The following is a 15797-nucleotide window of genomic DNA, read 5'->3' as shown; positions in this document are numbered from 1 at the left end:
CATGTACATGTAAATGTAATAAAGAATTTGTATATTGATTCAAGGGTGAGCAAATGGTATTGATTTGAATTGTGTAACCATATGTTTTAAACATTTGATCGCTGACACGAGTAATACTGCCAACCCGTAACCAGAAAATTATTATCAGCTAAGCCATTTTTTATTTACTTTCATCGCACGTTCATTTTAATACTTGTTTAGGTTCATAGTCTCGTGAACCGAATCAGACTTTAGTTGGTTCATATAGCGACAATGCAGCGCAAATGTAAATATTTATTAAGTTGGTATTCAGTATTGTATCAAAACGATATTTAACTAGTTATTGATGCATGCCGCGCTAACAAAAATGTATCGTTTGTGTTCTTAATTTTTTTTAATTGTACACATTTCCCTTAACTTGTGAACAAATCAAAAATTTTAATGAAAAGGTGCTAAAATTTGTAATACCAGAAACATATATAACAGAGATAAGTAGCTCTCTATTTGTCCCGAAGTGATACCCTCATGAGCAAAGACCGATTTACCTGTGCTCGCGTGTGTGATAGGGGACAAAGCGCTCTCGATAAGGGATATGCTTGACTGGTCACGAATAAAAGGAGCCATGCACCAGTTGTACGGGTAAATAGCGATGTTACTTATCCCTAATACGCGTTTCTGGTAATACGTCGAAATATTTTTTTTTAGTTTACCAGAAATTAATATGAATCAATATCTCGTAATCTGTGCAAATCTATGTAAATATACAATATACGTACATTGTATCTGCCTGTACATTGACGTAACCGAGGCGTGTGATAGAGCCGCGGTCGTGTCTGGATTCATGGGTTAATATATTAATTATATAATTAGCGTCCGGTAGTAAAAAGGCGGTCATGATCATATGGCTTCGTCAAGTTTTCATAATGATACCATGACAACTCTTTGTTTATTTAACATTCGGAAAAAAATTACTTTAAAACTCTACTCATACTCACTGTCAAATTGTAAGAAGTATATCGTGGCTCTGATACATATTATAAGTGTACATGTACGTGAAGTCAGCACACTCGATACACTAGTACCGATAACATATTTTCTGTCCAATATGCCACCTCGGAATATTACGAAAGGATGTTCAAACTGTTTAGTTACATTTCATCAGAGACTTGTGTATATCAGGATATATACGTATCAGATTTCATGATACTAGTTTAGTTGTTACGAGATCCAGGATTCTTTGTGATGGTAGTGTTACGATAGGCCAGGTGTATAGTGTTCAATGGGCACATAAACAGACAGAAGTGGTTATTGTTATATTAATCATTAAAGACTTACTTCAAAGTCAATCGAAAGCCGAGCGGGATTTACTCGCGCGGGCGCCAATCACAATATTGCTATAAATAACACAAACACCAAGGCGGCAAAATATCGTTAAATGTTACAGTGTTTTGTTTTCTCGATTTCCCGGTAAACATTTGTGGTACTCATCAAGCTAGGATTTAAAAACTAAAAACATAATTTGGAGTGTATATGTACCGTACATTTACAACACAAACATATGTAGTATTGCTGGTATAGATCGTGATTTCATTACATAAAAAAGTATCCCCGTTTTCTCAACACCGGGCTGGGATACTGCAGAGACGTGTATATCAGATATATCACGTTTCTGGATACTGTAAGTACAAAATGTAAGTCCAGCTACAGAGTACCTGTGCCATACGACAACGTATGTTCCAACAAACACATCACGGTATCAGGCAGTGTACCTGTCAATCATGAATCAGGACCTTTGTTTCACTAATCCCCAACACTCTTCCACACCGTGTCGCGCGGTGTCAGTAAACAGGTGACCACTCGGGTTTTGAGCCGGTGTCAGCCGGTGTTTCAACCGACATGCAACCGACTGAGTGAGTGGAAGGGATTAGACCTCGCCACTGTGGCGGTGATTGGGGACCATACCACCTGACGCGTACTGTACCTGTTATACTGGTTCACTATTCTCGGGCGTCCGTTGTGGAGGTCCTGCGCCGGGAGGAATGTGCTCAACATACGCACTGGTTTCTTATCCACTGCGTCTTTATATGCTACACATAGAGTGTCTCTCTGTCGCATATAAATAGCAGTTCCAGCGAGGGGATCTGCTTGTTGAATCGTGCGTGGCATTGGTCGGTTTTTGCGCAGTGTTCCTGTAACATAAGTATTGTGTGCGAGGAGATTTGATGCGAGATTGATGGAGGTAAAAAAACTGTCACAAAACACGTGGTATCCCTTGTTAAAAAGCGAGGAATCTCTTAAAAGGCTAAGCACTACATTTGTTCCCTGTAATTCTCCTCTTGGAGTTGGATCAAAGTGTCGACCTCTATATACATTCATTTGTAGAACATAACCAGTGGCTGCCTCACAAAGCATCCAAAATTTTATGCCAAATTTTGCGGCTTTAGAAGGAATGTATTGTCGCATTATACTATGCCCTCTTGCTGAGACTAAGGTTTCGTCAATGCATAACTCCTGGTTTGGAATCACAAATCTTGTGAAGGTTCTGTTTATGAAGGTTAACAGCGGTTTCAATCGAGACGCCGGATCATATGCTGGATGCTGTAAAATTAATCAAATATCCGGAATTAGGTCATAATGAAGAAAATGGTACATCTCTAAATTGGGTTTATGTCCAAACCAAACCGCGTGAAATGGTATGTACGATAGATTTATCTTACATGGACTTTTTTCATAGTATTGGCTCCCCTAAGTTAACTTCATTTAAGCATTGAACGGCTTTCAGTTGGTATTCATATTGACTATCAATGCCAACTGAAAGCCGTTCAATGCTTATATTTACCATCTGCGATTTTTTATTTGTCGTGCGTTTTGTTTTTGAAATTTTCAAATTCAAATTTCAGTTGGCAGTTCATAAGCTGGTGAGCTCGCAACTGAATTGGTAGGGTTATATAGTGGCAGTGCCATACAATGGTAAATATTGTGTTGTTATATTCATTAACGAAACAAACCTCCTTATTCATAGAAAATCCATAGTCATATATATGTATAACGATTAAAAACAAAGTATAGAATATTGGGGTTATAAAAGTATCTATGCGTTTAGTTTTCTGTTATGTATATAGAACTCTAGGGTATATTGGGATTATAAACGTACATGTATATAGGGTATATTGGGGTTATAAACGTACATGTATATAGTGGAGATTCGGATTATCAACGTACATGTATATAGGGTATATTGGGATTATAAACGTACATGTATATAGGGTATATTGGGATTATAAACATACATGTATATAGTGGAGATTGGGATTATAAACGTACATGTATATAGGGTATATTGGGATTATAAACGTACATGTATATAGTGGAGATTGGGATTATAAACGTACATGTATATAGGGTATATTTGGATTATAAACGTTCATGTATATAGGGTATATTGGGATTATAAACGTACATGTATATAGTGGAGATTGGGATTATAAACGTACATGTATATAGTGGAGATTTGTGATTATAAACGTACATGTATACAGGGTATATTGGGATTATAAACGTACATGTATATAGGGTATATTGGGGTTATAAACGTACACATATATAGGGTAGATTGGGGTTATAAACGTACACATATATAGGGTAGATTGGGGTTATAAACGTACATGTATATAGGGTAAATTGGGGTTATAAACGTACATGTATACAGGGTAAATTGGGGTTATAAACGTACATGTATATAGGGTATATTGGGGTTATAAACGTACATGTATATAGGGTAGATTGGGATTATAAACGTACATTTATATAGTGGAGATTGGGATTATAAACGTACATGTATACAGGGTATATTGGGGTTATAAACGTACATGTATATAGTGGAGATTTGTGATTATAAACGTCCATGTATATAGGGTATATTGGGGTTATAAACGTACATGTATATAGTGGAGATTGGGATTATAAACGTACATGTATATAGGGTATATTGGGGTTATAAACATACATAACCTATATACTGGTTATAAACGTACATGTATATAGTGGAGATTGGGGTTATAAACGTACATGTATATAGGGTATATTGGGGTTATAAACGTACATGTATATAGGGTATATTTGGGTTATAAACGTACATGTATATAGGGTAGGTTGGGGTTATAAACGTACATGTATATAGGGTAGGTTGGGGTTATAAACGTACATGTATATAGGGTAGGTTGGGGTTATAAACGTACATGTATATAGGGTATATTGGGGTTATAAACGTCCATGTATATAGGGTATATTGGGGTTATAAACGTACATGTATATAGGGTAGGTTGGGGTTATAAACGTACATGTATATAGGGTAGGTTGGGGTTATAAACGTACATGTATATAGGGTATATTGGGATTATAAACGTCCATGTATATAGGGTATATTGGGGTTATAAACGTACATGTATATAGGGTAGGTTGGGGTTATAAACGTACATGTATATAGGGTAGGTTGGGGTTATAAACGTCCATGTATATAGGGTATATTGGGGTTATAAACGTACATGTATATAGGGTAGGTTGGGGTTATAAACGTACATGTATATAGGGTATATTGGGATTATAAACGTACATGTATATAGGGTATATTGGGGTTATAAACGTACATGTATATAGGGTATATTGGGGTTATAAACGTACATGTATATAGGGTATATTGGGATTATAAACGTACATGTATATATAGTGGAGATTGGGATTATAAACGTCCATGTATATAGTGGAGATTGGGGTTATATTGGGGTTATAAACGTACATGTATATAGGGTATATTGGTATTGTAAACGTACATGTATATACGGTATATTGGTATTGTAAACGTACATGTATATAGGTTAGATTGGGGTTATAAACGTCCATGTATATAGGGGATATTGGGGTAATACACGTACATGTATATAGGGTATATTGGGGTTATAAACGTACATGTATACAGGGTATATTGGGGTTATAAACGTACATGTATATAGTGGAGATTGGGGTTATATTGGGGTTATAAACATACATGTATATAGTGGAGATTGGGATTATAAACGTACATGTATATAGGGTATATTGGTATTGTAAACGTACATGTATATAGGGTATATTGGGGTTATAAACGTCCATGTATATAGGGTATATTGGGGTAATACACGTACATGTATATAGGGTATATTGGGGTTATAAACGTACATGTATACAGGGTATATTGGGGTTATAAACGTACATGTATATAGTGGAGATTGGGGTTATATTGGGGTTATAAACATACATGTATATAGTGGAGATTGGGATTATAAACGTACATGTATATAGGGTATATTGGTATTGTAAACGTACATGTATATAGGGTATATTGGGGTTATAAACGTCCATGTATATAGGGTATATTGGGGTTATAAACGTACATGTATATAGGGTATATTGGGGTTATAAACGTCCATGTATATAGGGTATATTGGGGTTATAAACGTCCATGTATATAGTGGAGATTGGGGTTATATTGGGGTTATAAACGTCCATGTATATAGGGTATATTGGGGTTATTAACGTCCATGTATATAGGGTATATTGGGGTTATATTGGGGTTATAAACGTCCATGTATATAGGGTATATTGGGGTTATAAACGTCCATGTATACAGGGTATATTGGGGTTATAAACGTCCATGTATACAGGGTATATTGGGGTTATAAACGTCCATGTATACAGGGTATAAAGGTTAGAAACACATTAAGTGAAAACAGGATAATTGATTTAAACACGTTTTAAATACATAGTAAAACGAATTTTGCGAACTCAATTAAATTCTGTTACTAGATTATACACCCTTATCATTTTGCTTATTTACCTGTTCGTCTGGCGAACGATTTCCTTCATTAAACATTCTGGAAAAAGCAGTAAAAATACACAATCGGTCTGGCATCCCTTGGTGGCATGTTCAGAAACCTTGGGTTCTCGGTAAATCGTCTATTTCTTCGTATTTCCGGAGGAAAAGCACGCAACCACATACTGACGCCGTCAATATATCCAAGTCAAAAGATGGATATGACGTCATATGACGTGAATGGTTTCGTCACGTCAATGACGTCATAACGCCGTGTATTTATGAAAATGTGTGTGTAATCAACGCAATTCTTATTTACGTTCTCTTTATTGTGATACTTCTTGATTGTCAATGGTTTTTATTCACATCGGCCCAAATCGGCCTTTGGCAGTCAGGGCATGCTGAGATCGGCCCAAATCGGCCCGTTGGCAGTGAAATGGTTAAATAAATATTCTTCAAGTTACTGTACAAGGACCAAAACAAGGAAACTACGACGGCGATGACTAGGGGAAAAGACAACCATTACAGTGATATACAAGGGAACAAAGACAGCGACGGCCAATGAAAACAAGGAAACACTAAAATGAACAACATTGAACAGCTGAGGCGTTCATCCTTTAGTGATGGTGACAGTGTCTGGGTGGCTACAAAAAGCCCGGGTCGAGGGCAGGTTTCTAGATGGCACATAGACTGGAATCTAGACGGACACAAACAAATTAGGTCGAGGGCATGCATCTCGGAGGACATGAACAGCTAATGTCGAGGGCAGTTATGTCGAGTGACACTTACAGCTAAGGCCATGCATTTTTGTACAAAAACTGTTGTCTAGAGCGACCCCAACAAAGTAGACACTTCACATGTGAATAGCCGGGTGTCTCCAGAGACAGCTCAATACAATATTCATTACGAGGTTGGGTGTTTACAGGGACACCAACAACTCGTTCATTCATTTTGTATTAGGGGCGAGCATCTACAGGGAAACAAGCAGCCCCGTCTTACATTTCGATACTTAAACATGTGTCCACAAACAGTCCAGTCTACATGAGAGTGGACGTCTACAGAAACACTAACAGTCAGTCAACCATCCATTCTGTAGGAAGGTGGAAATATATAAAGACAGCAAAAAAATAATAATTAACCCCTAGAGTGCCACAGAGCCTCATTTGAGGCTCTTGCATACCTCCCTTGAGTGCCAAGAGCCTCATCCAGTAAACGGGCGGGTCAACAATGAGAATGACGTCATAGATAGTATGACGTCACTAGTACTGAAGTCAATGTCCCCAGTCGACGGAGCGTCTGCGATAGCCTAATCGCCGGTGTTTTTCTGTAGAATTTGATCGTCTTGACAATGGCTAGACGTGTGTTTGCGCCGTGGGTACGGGCGTATCCCCCGGAACAACAGCGACAAGAAGACATGCCAGTGTATGACGAGGAGTTTGGCCCACGGAATATGCCACAACGGAATTCTCCACCATTAGCATACTTCCTGCTTTTTTTCACTACTCACCTGATGCAAAAATGCATGCTGGAAACAAACAGGTACTGTTTAACCTCAGCTAATGATATAAATGTATGTGCTTTTCACTTTTGATTATTTAATACATGTAGAGTATTGCCGTCTCCGACTTTATCCGCGTATCATGTCAGGGATCGATTTTTAACGTGTCGGGATGGGTTTGTAAAGTTGTATTTCAGTTAATGAATGTTGTTATATAAGTTACTGTAAATATCTTAGATCATTACGACTTTTACGACAGATGAGTATTGTATTATGTGACATATATACCTGTTATATCAAGACTATATTACCTGGTAATAGATAATGTTACCAGATATACTGATGTTTTAAACTAGTTTACCTGTTTCCATGCTTCATAAAGGTTTGCACGGAATTTCCTTAGGACGTCGGCGGCAACATTGGGGCCGAAATCCCGGGCACGAGCATGGTGGCGCGTCACCCTCCGGGAGTTCAAGGCATTTTTGGGAATGCTAATCAACATGGGTTTGATTAAGAAACCATCCATTAAATCGTATTGGACTAACAAATTGCAGAGTCAGCGAACGCCTTGGTTTCCATCAGTCATGTCCCGTAACAGATTTCAAAACATTCTCAGATTTTTTCATACCGTCGACAATTCCAAAATTCAACCAAGAAACAGCCCAAATTACAACCCATCTGATAAATTCAAGCATTTCGTAAATCATGTAAACATGCAATTTAAACGACATTTCCTTCCATCTAAACATATCAGCATTGACGAATCTCTTATAAGTTCAAAAAACAGAACAGAAATGACTCAGTACATTCCTACTAAACACTGCAAGTTTGGAATAAAGTTATGGATGCTTGTCGAGTCTGTCAGCGGGTATATCATGCATATGTCAATATATAGAGGTAAAAGGTACGACCCCACACCAGCCGGACAGACACAGGGATCATTCGTGGTATTCACGTTGATGGAAGCGGCAGACCTCCTTAACAAAGGGTACCACTTATTTACAGACGGGTTTTTTTCGTCAATAGACATGGCAAAGCGACTGCTAGAGGCGGGTACTAGATTTACCGGTACATTTCGAGCCAATGCCAGAGGTCAACCACAAGCCATCAAAAAACCGATTCTCAACGCAGGACAAGCTGTATACATGCGACAGGGCAGTATTTTACTATGCGCATACAAGGAGAAGTCTACCAGGAAACCCGTCCGTTTGATATCAAATTGTCAAACAGCAACAGTAACAAACGCGAGGCAAAAACCGGAAATGGTAAATCTATATAATCGGTTCATGGGAGGGGTTGACCTTAATGACCAACTCACATTGACATATGACGACAATAGGAAAAGTGTAAAAGCTTGGAAAAAGGTTGTTTGGAACATGATACACAGAATGTTGTTGAATGCATACATATGCTATACACACAACACTGACCGACACCTAATTGTTAGTCGCGTTGAGTTTATCCAACTCATTGTGGAAAGTCTATGTCAAGAACAGCTTGACCAGCGTATACCTGGTGGAATTCGACGTCGCCATAATCCCATGGGTGTGGTTCCCATCAATGGTCAGAGAGAATGCGTGGTATGTTCACGTCATGATGGGAATGGAAGACGTCGTGCTAGAAGCGCATGTCGAATGTGCCACCGTGGATTACACGCCCAATGCATGAATGACCATGTATGCCGACGTGACGTTGAACAATAAACTGCTATTATCACTCATGTGTTATCATTAATGTACATGCCCAGTCAGTCATATAACTTGTAACAGCATGAATTACGGTGAGTGATGTGACAATCGCTAACCTAAATGATGCTGAATTTTCAAAATCACCTTACTTGTTTTAGCCAAAATTCAAATGAAAGTTTCAGCAAAGTTGACTATCAATAGTTTAATTGGTACACATAAAACTCGTAGCAAGAATTTGCGATATGTCGTCAGATTATAACACGAGCATGTTACACGTGTAATGAAAAAAACGAAAATAGAAAAAAAAATTGTTTAAAAAAAATCCACAAAAATAACCAAAAAAACCGCGTGGCTCTTACTAAGAGGAGGCCTCCACGTGGCAAGAGCTGGTAACAGTTTGTGTACACACTAGTCATATAAACCGGCTAACTTCCTCTTAAAATGTATCATTAGAAACAAATCTACTTCGCATGGCGGTGAATTTGCGGTACAAATAGTTGCCCTTTCTCAGACGGAAATCTTGCTTTGCTCTGCTCGACAAAATGTCAAGCATACAGGTAAAGACTGCAGTCTATTGATGTAATATAGTATCATATATGTGTAATCAAGTTGTTACCATTCCGCGCATTTCCAAGCGTCGAAAATGGATCGGATAGCACGTATGTACATGAAGTAAAATCATGTGTAACGTTGACTGTGCTGAACTAGTTGAGCAGAGTCAGTACAATACCGTGACGTCATCAGAATAGCCCATTGTTATATTGTGACGTCATACTTTTTCAAATCTCCCAGCCGTCGATTTTGGCTTGGCACTCTCTAAGAGAATCCTGTGGCACTCAAGGACTTTATAAAGTTGTCTTTTCAAAATAAACACTTTCCTGATGAGCAGCAAGAGCTGCGAAAGCGCTTGGAAGTCAGTCGTCGAGTTTTTTTTATCGTTATATCTTTATTCTTACTTTCACATGGAAACAAACTATTTTTTCACTTTATATATAAATGTATATACATGTATATATATATAATAGTTCTTCAGTTCTCACTTTCATTGCCGACATTAAGGATGATATGGACATATATACAACAGTTCATCAGTTCTTACTGTCATTCGCCGTCATTAATGGTGATATTGACATATACTACGTATATACAGTTCATTAGTTCTCATTGTGGCTAGTATACGATTAGAGGCGGATGGTGACCTTTGACCTGTACACGAAACGGTGGTGATCGTGTCCATACTTCCTTGTACGGGAAACTGTGACAATTGTGTGTTGTGTTTGTGGTGGTTACAATGTGAGAAAGTACTTGTGTAGATTTCTGATGTATCAATAGAAAATAAATTGAGTATATCTGCTTTGCTTTCAGAAATCGTGATTTCAAGGAAAAAAAGAACATTTCAGTTTGACTGAATACGCTTATTAGCTTTATATTGTTTAATTGTGTATGATAATGTAGTAAAATAATCATACGTAGTATACAGAACATGCTATTTGTAGCTTGACAATAGTTATTTGTCCAGATTTGATAAATGTGTTCCCCTTGCTAGGTAAAGCTGGTATTTTATCATTTGGCCAATGACAGATATCATTATAATATTCAACTTTATTTCCAAACGATCAAGTTATGTATAAGGATTGAAATCGTACAGTAGCAAGTCAAAGTTTCATCAACATACATCTTAACTGAAGAAGTTTATTTGTGTAATCATTTTAATTTTTTATCAAAATTATTGAACTAAGGCCTATTGGTTTCTTGAATTATGTTCTTAATCCTCGTTCAATGTTTTTGAATAGGCAAGTTCAGGCTTTAAGGTCCAGCTTTTAAATTATTCATCCTATAACAGTGATGATACATGTAATGTATTGGTATGAAGTGTGTGTGTGTGTGTTTTGTTCACCAGCACAATCCATTCCTCTAACTAACCTTTCTGCTGTGTATGTGGCTGATGATAACATCAAGGTCAACATAAGTCCTAACAAGATTAGGAGGATTACTTTTCATTATTTAAATTTAAGAGTCTGTACAAATTTAAAGTTGATAACGGATCAAAATTTGTGATGCTGTTCCACCAGATCTCCCCAGGTACAACTTCCATGCTTAATATACCAAAGGATCTTTGGAGAAACATATCGAGTTGTTCATCACAGATAACTGTGACCACTGGTAAGTATGATTATATAGATTAGCTTAATAAATGAACCCAAGAGACATATATCAACAACGGACACTCATGTGTTGTTGATGTTTCCTTATTTTTTAATTTGTATTTTTTTTGTTTGTGTTTTTTTGGTGTGTGTGTGTTTTTTGTGTGTTTTTTTTTTTTTTTTTGTAAATAAATGTGATATGATTGAAAATGTCTTTGTTGAATCATCCTTTCGTTGTGATTACTTATCTGTTCATATTGAAATTCCTTACTCTTTTGTTAAGCAAAATTAGTAATATATCCAACTTCAACAGATTATGATAGTATAATCAATGTTATTAATGACATTGATTTGCACGATATATACAAAAATACATATGCTAATGAATTAGTTAGATTTCTTACTTAAGTTATATCTTAAAATGCGAAAAAAATATATATAACACTGCGACAAACAAATATACTGAACAAAACAGGGTAGATACAGTCAAATCCGCAACGCTGTCATTAGGTGGAGGGCTAGAGTAGACGACAATAATGGACATAATGCAAGAAACCATAGCGTGAATAGATTCCCAAGACTTGATGTCATTCCAATACATCAACAACAACTACATGCAATATATTTCTCACATTTTTATAACATATTTAATATCTTCTATAGAATATTCATACCACAAAATTGAATGACGATATTACCTCCCTTTACCCATTAACAACATCTTATCGATATAGATATGACGTATTTACCAATCTGTGTCATATGTATCTATATGACTGCTTCAATATGTTTTATTCATTTAAATTTCAAATCATCTATCAATATCTGTAGAAGATTTATGTAGGCTTGATTTGCTAGCGGACCCTATTTCATGCTTATTTACCATGAACATAATTGGAATGAATAGCAAATGCTGTGATATCAGTGACGATTTGAAAACATGTAATTGTTTAAGTTAATATATATTATTAATATTATATATATATTAATATATAGTTATATCCATATAAGTATAATGTATTCTTACTACAAAGTAAGTCTTCAGAAGAAACCGTTCTCATTAGAGCAAGTTAATGATGATTTTTGAGAAAGAACAAGCGCAGAAAGAATATTTTGGTATACTGTAAGCCTAATTATTTTAGCGCAATTTAATTTTAGCGCATTTGCAGATTTTACCCTGTTAGCGCAATGATGAATTAGCGCATCCACAGAACTTTCTATAGAAATAGAACGTACAAAAAGTAATTAGCGCAATCATAATTAAGCGCAAGGCTTCCAGCGCGAAAAGCGCTAAAATAAAATTACCATGTTGATCTATGTTTATTTCTGCTGACTAATGTAGACTAACTACACATGTACTAAACCTGCATTTCATAAATGATAAAAATCTAGGATTATCACATTAGTAGGCCTAACTCTGACACATTTTAAATGGTTAGGCTACTAGACTAGCCCCATGTACTGTACATAATATAACTAACTTCTAGGCACCCAATTATGATAAACAATGCGAGTCAGACACATCGTATCATCTGAAACTTAACATAAAAAAGCTTGGACGTAGCCTAACTGACAGGCACTTGTTTCCTATGCATATGCCTAGCCTAGTTGTCTTTCGGCATGCTATTGTTTACAATGTGAATCAAGTGCCTGCCGTAAGCCTACTGCAACGTTAACGCTGAGAAAATAAATCGACAAGGCGGCCTAAATAATTACGATAGAATCGATCATAACACAGTGTTATCGGCCAATGCCTACCTTTGATCAGATCAGACTGGAACCACATACAAAAATAATTACAAGGACCCTATATACTGAGTTTTATTCCAACGTACTCGCATGCCTTGTTGTGTACAATATATAGGTCAGACGTAAATGGAGTCGATGACATTCGGTAATTTCCGATCGGTTACGAACGACATTATACAAATAAAAGCGAAAACATACCGCTGTTTTGTTATTTGTTTTTCATCTGAAAACAAAAGACAACTATAACTAATGTTAAAACACTATAGAGAGACTTTGGTGTTGATATTGTTCAAGATTAGTTGCCCATGGGAATACTACATCCGGTTGTGAGCCATTCCGGTAGACCATACAATTTCCTTTGTATGAGAAGGGAGGCAACTCTTGTTGAAGGTACCGTTTTCCCGTATTATTATTTAGATGATTTTACAGAAGAACCTGTGATCTCATATTAAAGCCGCTGGTATGTCTCGGTAAGGGGACACAACCCACTGCCTTCCTCAAAGAAACCTTAACTAAAGGCTAAAGTAAAGCAGTGAAAAGTGTTCCATTGCCTGAATATGTACTATGCTGTTATAAGGTATACTACTAGCATTTATCCATTAAATATGACATCATTTTGTGATACAATGATATACTACATGTAATGAAGCTGTATCTGTGCTCATGTGTCTTAGGGTACTATGATTATTTTTTTTCTTTTTTAAATTTTGTAAAGGAGCTGGTCATTGTTCATTACAATTAACTTAAAGATACATTTTAGTTTGTTTACATGTGTTTATCATTTCAAAAATTAATTCATGAAAGTGTACCTTAGTACTATCATTCGTACTTGATATATGTATTGTTCTTATTACATCATGGGTGAAATAAATTCCCTATATTTATGTTAGCGGTTGCTTGCTGTCGTACACAAATTAAAATATCACAAGGTAATGCATACGGCAATATAACCTACTTGCAGTTATACGGGGCCTTAATTATTATTAAGTAGGGATTATATATCAGAATGTTTGCATAGGTGAAGGGAAAAAACTATAAATTCTGTCAGAATTATGAATAGCATGCTTGACATATATATATGTCTTAGTTCCTGACTCAATAGGGGTTCGACATACCGCTATGCATCCTCTTGATATTTCATTGATTAAACTAAATACCTAATTATCCAACCTGGTCGCAAATTTTAATTAAAGCTCCGTCATACTTGTGTGTGGGCTTGTGTCACTTGAGTGCAAGTTTAAATGTTGGCCCTGGGATACTTGGGTATATTGACTTGTCACACTCGGGTATAAGTTTAAATGTTAGCCCTGGGATTATTGGGAATATTGACTTGTCACACTCGGGTATAAGTTTAAATGTTAGCCCTGGGATACTTGGGTATATTGACTTGTCACACTCGGGTATAAGTGTAAATGTTAGCCCTGGGATTATTGGGTATACTGACTTATCACACTCGGGTGTAAGTTTTAGATCTTCCGTCCTACACTCGGGTGTAAGTTTTAGATCTTCCGTCCTACACTCGGGTGTAAGTTATAGATCTTCCGTCCTACACTCGGGTGTAAGTTTTAGTTAACGCCTTGTTACACTCGCTTGGTAATACGTTTGTTTTAGTTTTTAGCATTTTTACACTTGGGTATAAGTTTTAGTTATCGCCGTGTTACACCCGGGTGTGAATTTTATTCGTGGACATGTCATACGTGGGTGTAATATTAGTTACAGTACTGTCACACCGGGGAGTAAGTTATGTTATACATAATATCACGCTTGGGTGTAAGATTAAGTTTCATCGTTATTATATATATAATTGAGTGTAATTTTGGGGTGTAGGTTTTATTCGAAGCTTTGTTTTACATTGGTTTGAGTTTCAGTTGTAACCCTGTTACACCTAGTTAGAGATTTTCGTTATATAATTTTCATACTTTGGGGTAATTGTTAGTTACAGCGTTGTTAATAACTTGTATGTACGCTTTAGCCTTGTCAAACTTGGAATTTCCTTTCTCATTTTCATGAAAGTTTAATCTGTAGAGTATCACGCATCAGTGTGTGTTTCAAATGAAACGTATCACACCTGTGTGTGTGTGTGTGTGTATCCAATGTAAGGTGTCAAACGTGGAGTTGAGCTTCAACTGTAACATATGACACATGGATTTAAATTTCAACTGTAACGTATCTCACTATATACCGTGTCACAACTGTGTGTGCGTCTCTGTTTTAGTCACTCGCACCTGGCTGCGAGTCCTGATTGTAGTAAACTTTGGTGTGAATATCAACTATATCATATCTCACCTGAGTTTGAGTATCAACTGTATCCCGTCACACCTGGGTGTGAGTCTCGGATGTAGTATGTAACACCTGGGTGTGAATATCAACTGTAGCCTGTCACACCTGGGTTTGAGTATCAACTGTAGCCTGTCACACCTGGGTTTGAGTATCAACTGTAGCCTGTCACACCTGGGTTTGAGTATCAACTGTAACCTGTCACACCTAGGTTTGATTATCAACTGTAGCCTGTCATACCACGGTGTGTGAATCAACTGTAGCCTGTCATACATTGATGTGAGTATTAACTGTATCATGTCACAGTTGGATGTGAGTCTCGGTTGTAGCATGTCAGGCACCTGGGTTGGATTTTCATCATCTTATGATCAGTAAAAGAGGTAAATTTGACATCAGTAGACTTGAAATCACAACAAACTTTTTGTTGCATAAAACTAACTCTCTGGACTTTGTTCGCTTGACATTGCATTATGTAGAAGAATTTAAATTTGTTCTTAGATTATTTCAACACGTTAAAAATTTGACACTGCTAGTTAAGAGACATTTTCAAAATGGTCATCATTTATGTGTACATACAATGTTATTTAACCTACCAGTTCATTTGGATTTTATTA

General features: G+C 36.7%; 1 protein-coding gene across 1 annotated transcript; it reads left to right on the top strand.

The window, feature by feature from the left end:
* The first annotated feature begins 7175 nt into the window (after positions 1 to 7175).
* LOC117315842 (piggyBac transposable element-derived protein 4-like) lies at positions 7176 to 9028 on the top strand. Its single transcript, XM_033870246.1, has 2 exons — positions 7176 to 7366; positions 7708 to 9028. Exons 1-2 carry the CDS (start codon positions 7176 to 7178, stop codon positions 9026 to 9028), a joined length of 1512 nt encoding a protein of 503 aa, XP_033726137.1.
* The last annotated feature ends 6769 nt before the right edge of the window (positions 9029 to 15797 follow it).

The sequence above is a fragment of the Pecten maximus genome, chromosome 17 (assembly GCF_902652985.1).
Source record: "Pecten maximus chromosome 17, xPecMax1.1, whole genome shotgun sequence".
Lineage (NCBI taxonomy): Eukaryota > Metazoa > Mollusca > Bivalvia > Pectinida > Pectinidae > Pecten > Pecten maximus.
This window is presented reverse-complemented; position numbering and strand designations above follow the sequence as displayed.

Bases quoted from the DNA above. Each gene is read 5' to 3' on its own strand.
- LOC117315842 (XM_033870246.1), top strand. From the start codon at position 7,176: ATGGCTAGACGTGTGTTTGCGCCGTGGGTACGGGCGTATCCCCCGGAA. The intron at 7,367-7,707 runs GTACTGTTTAAC...TGCTTCATAAAG, and splicing joins TGCATGCTGGAAACAAACAG to GTTTGCACGGAATTTCCTTA.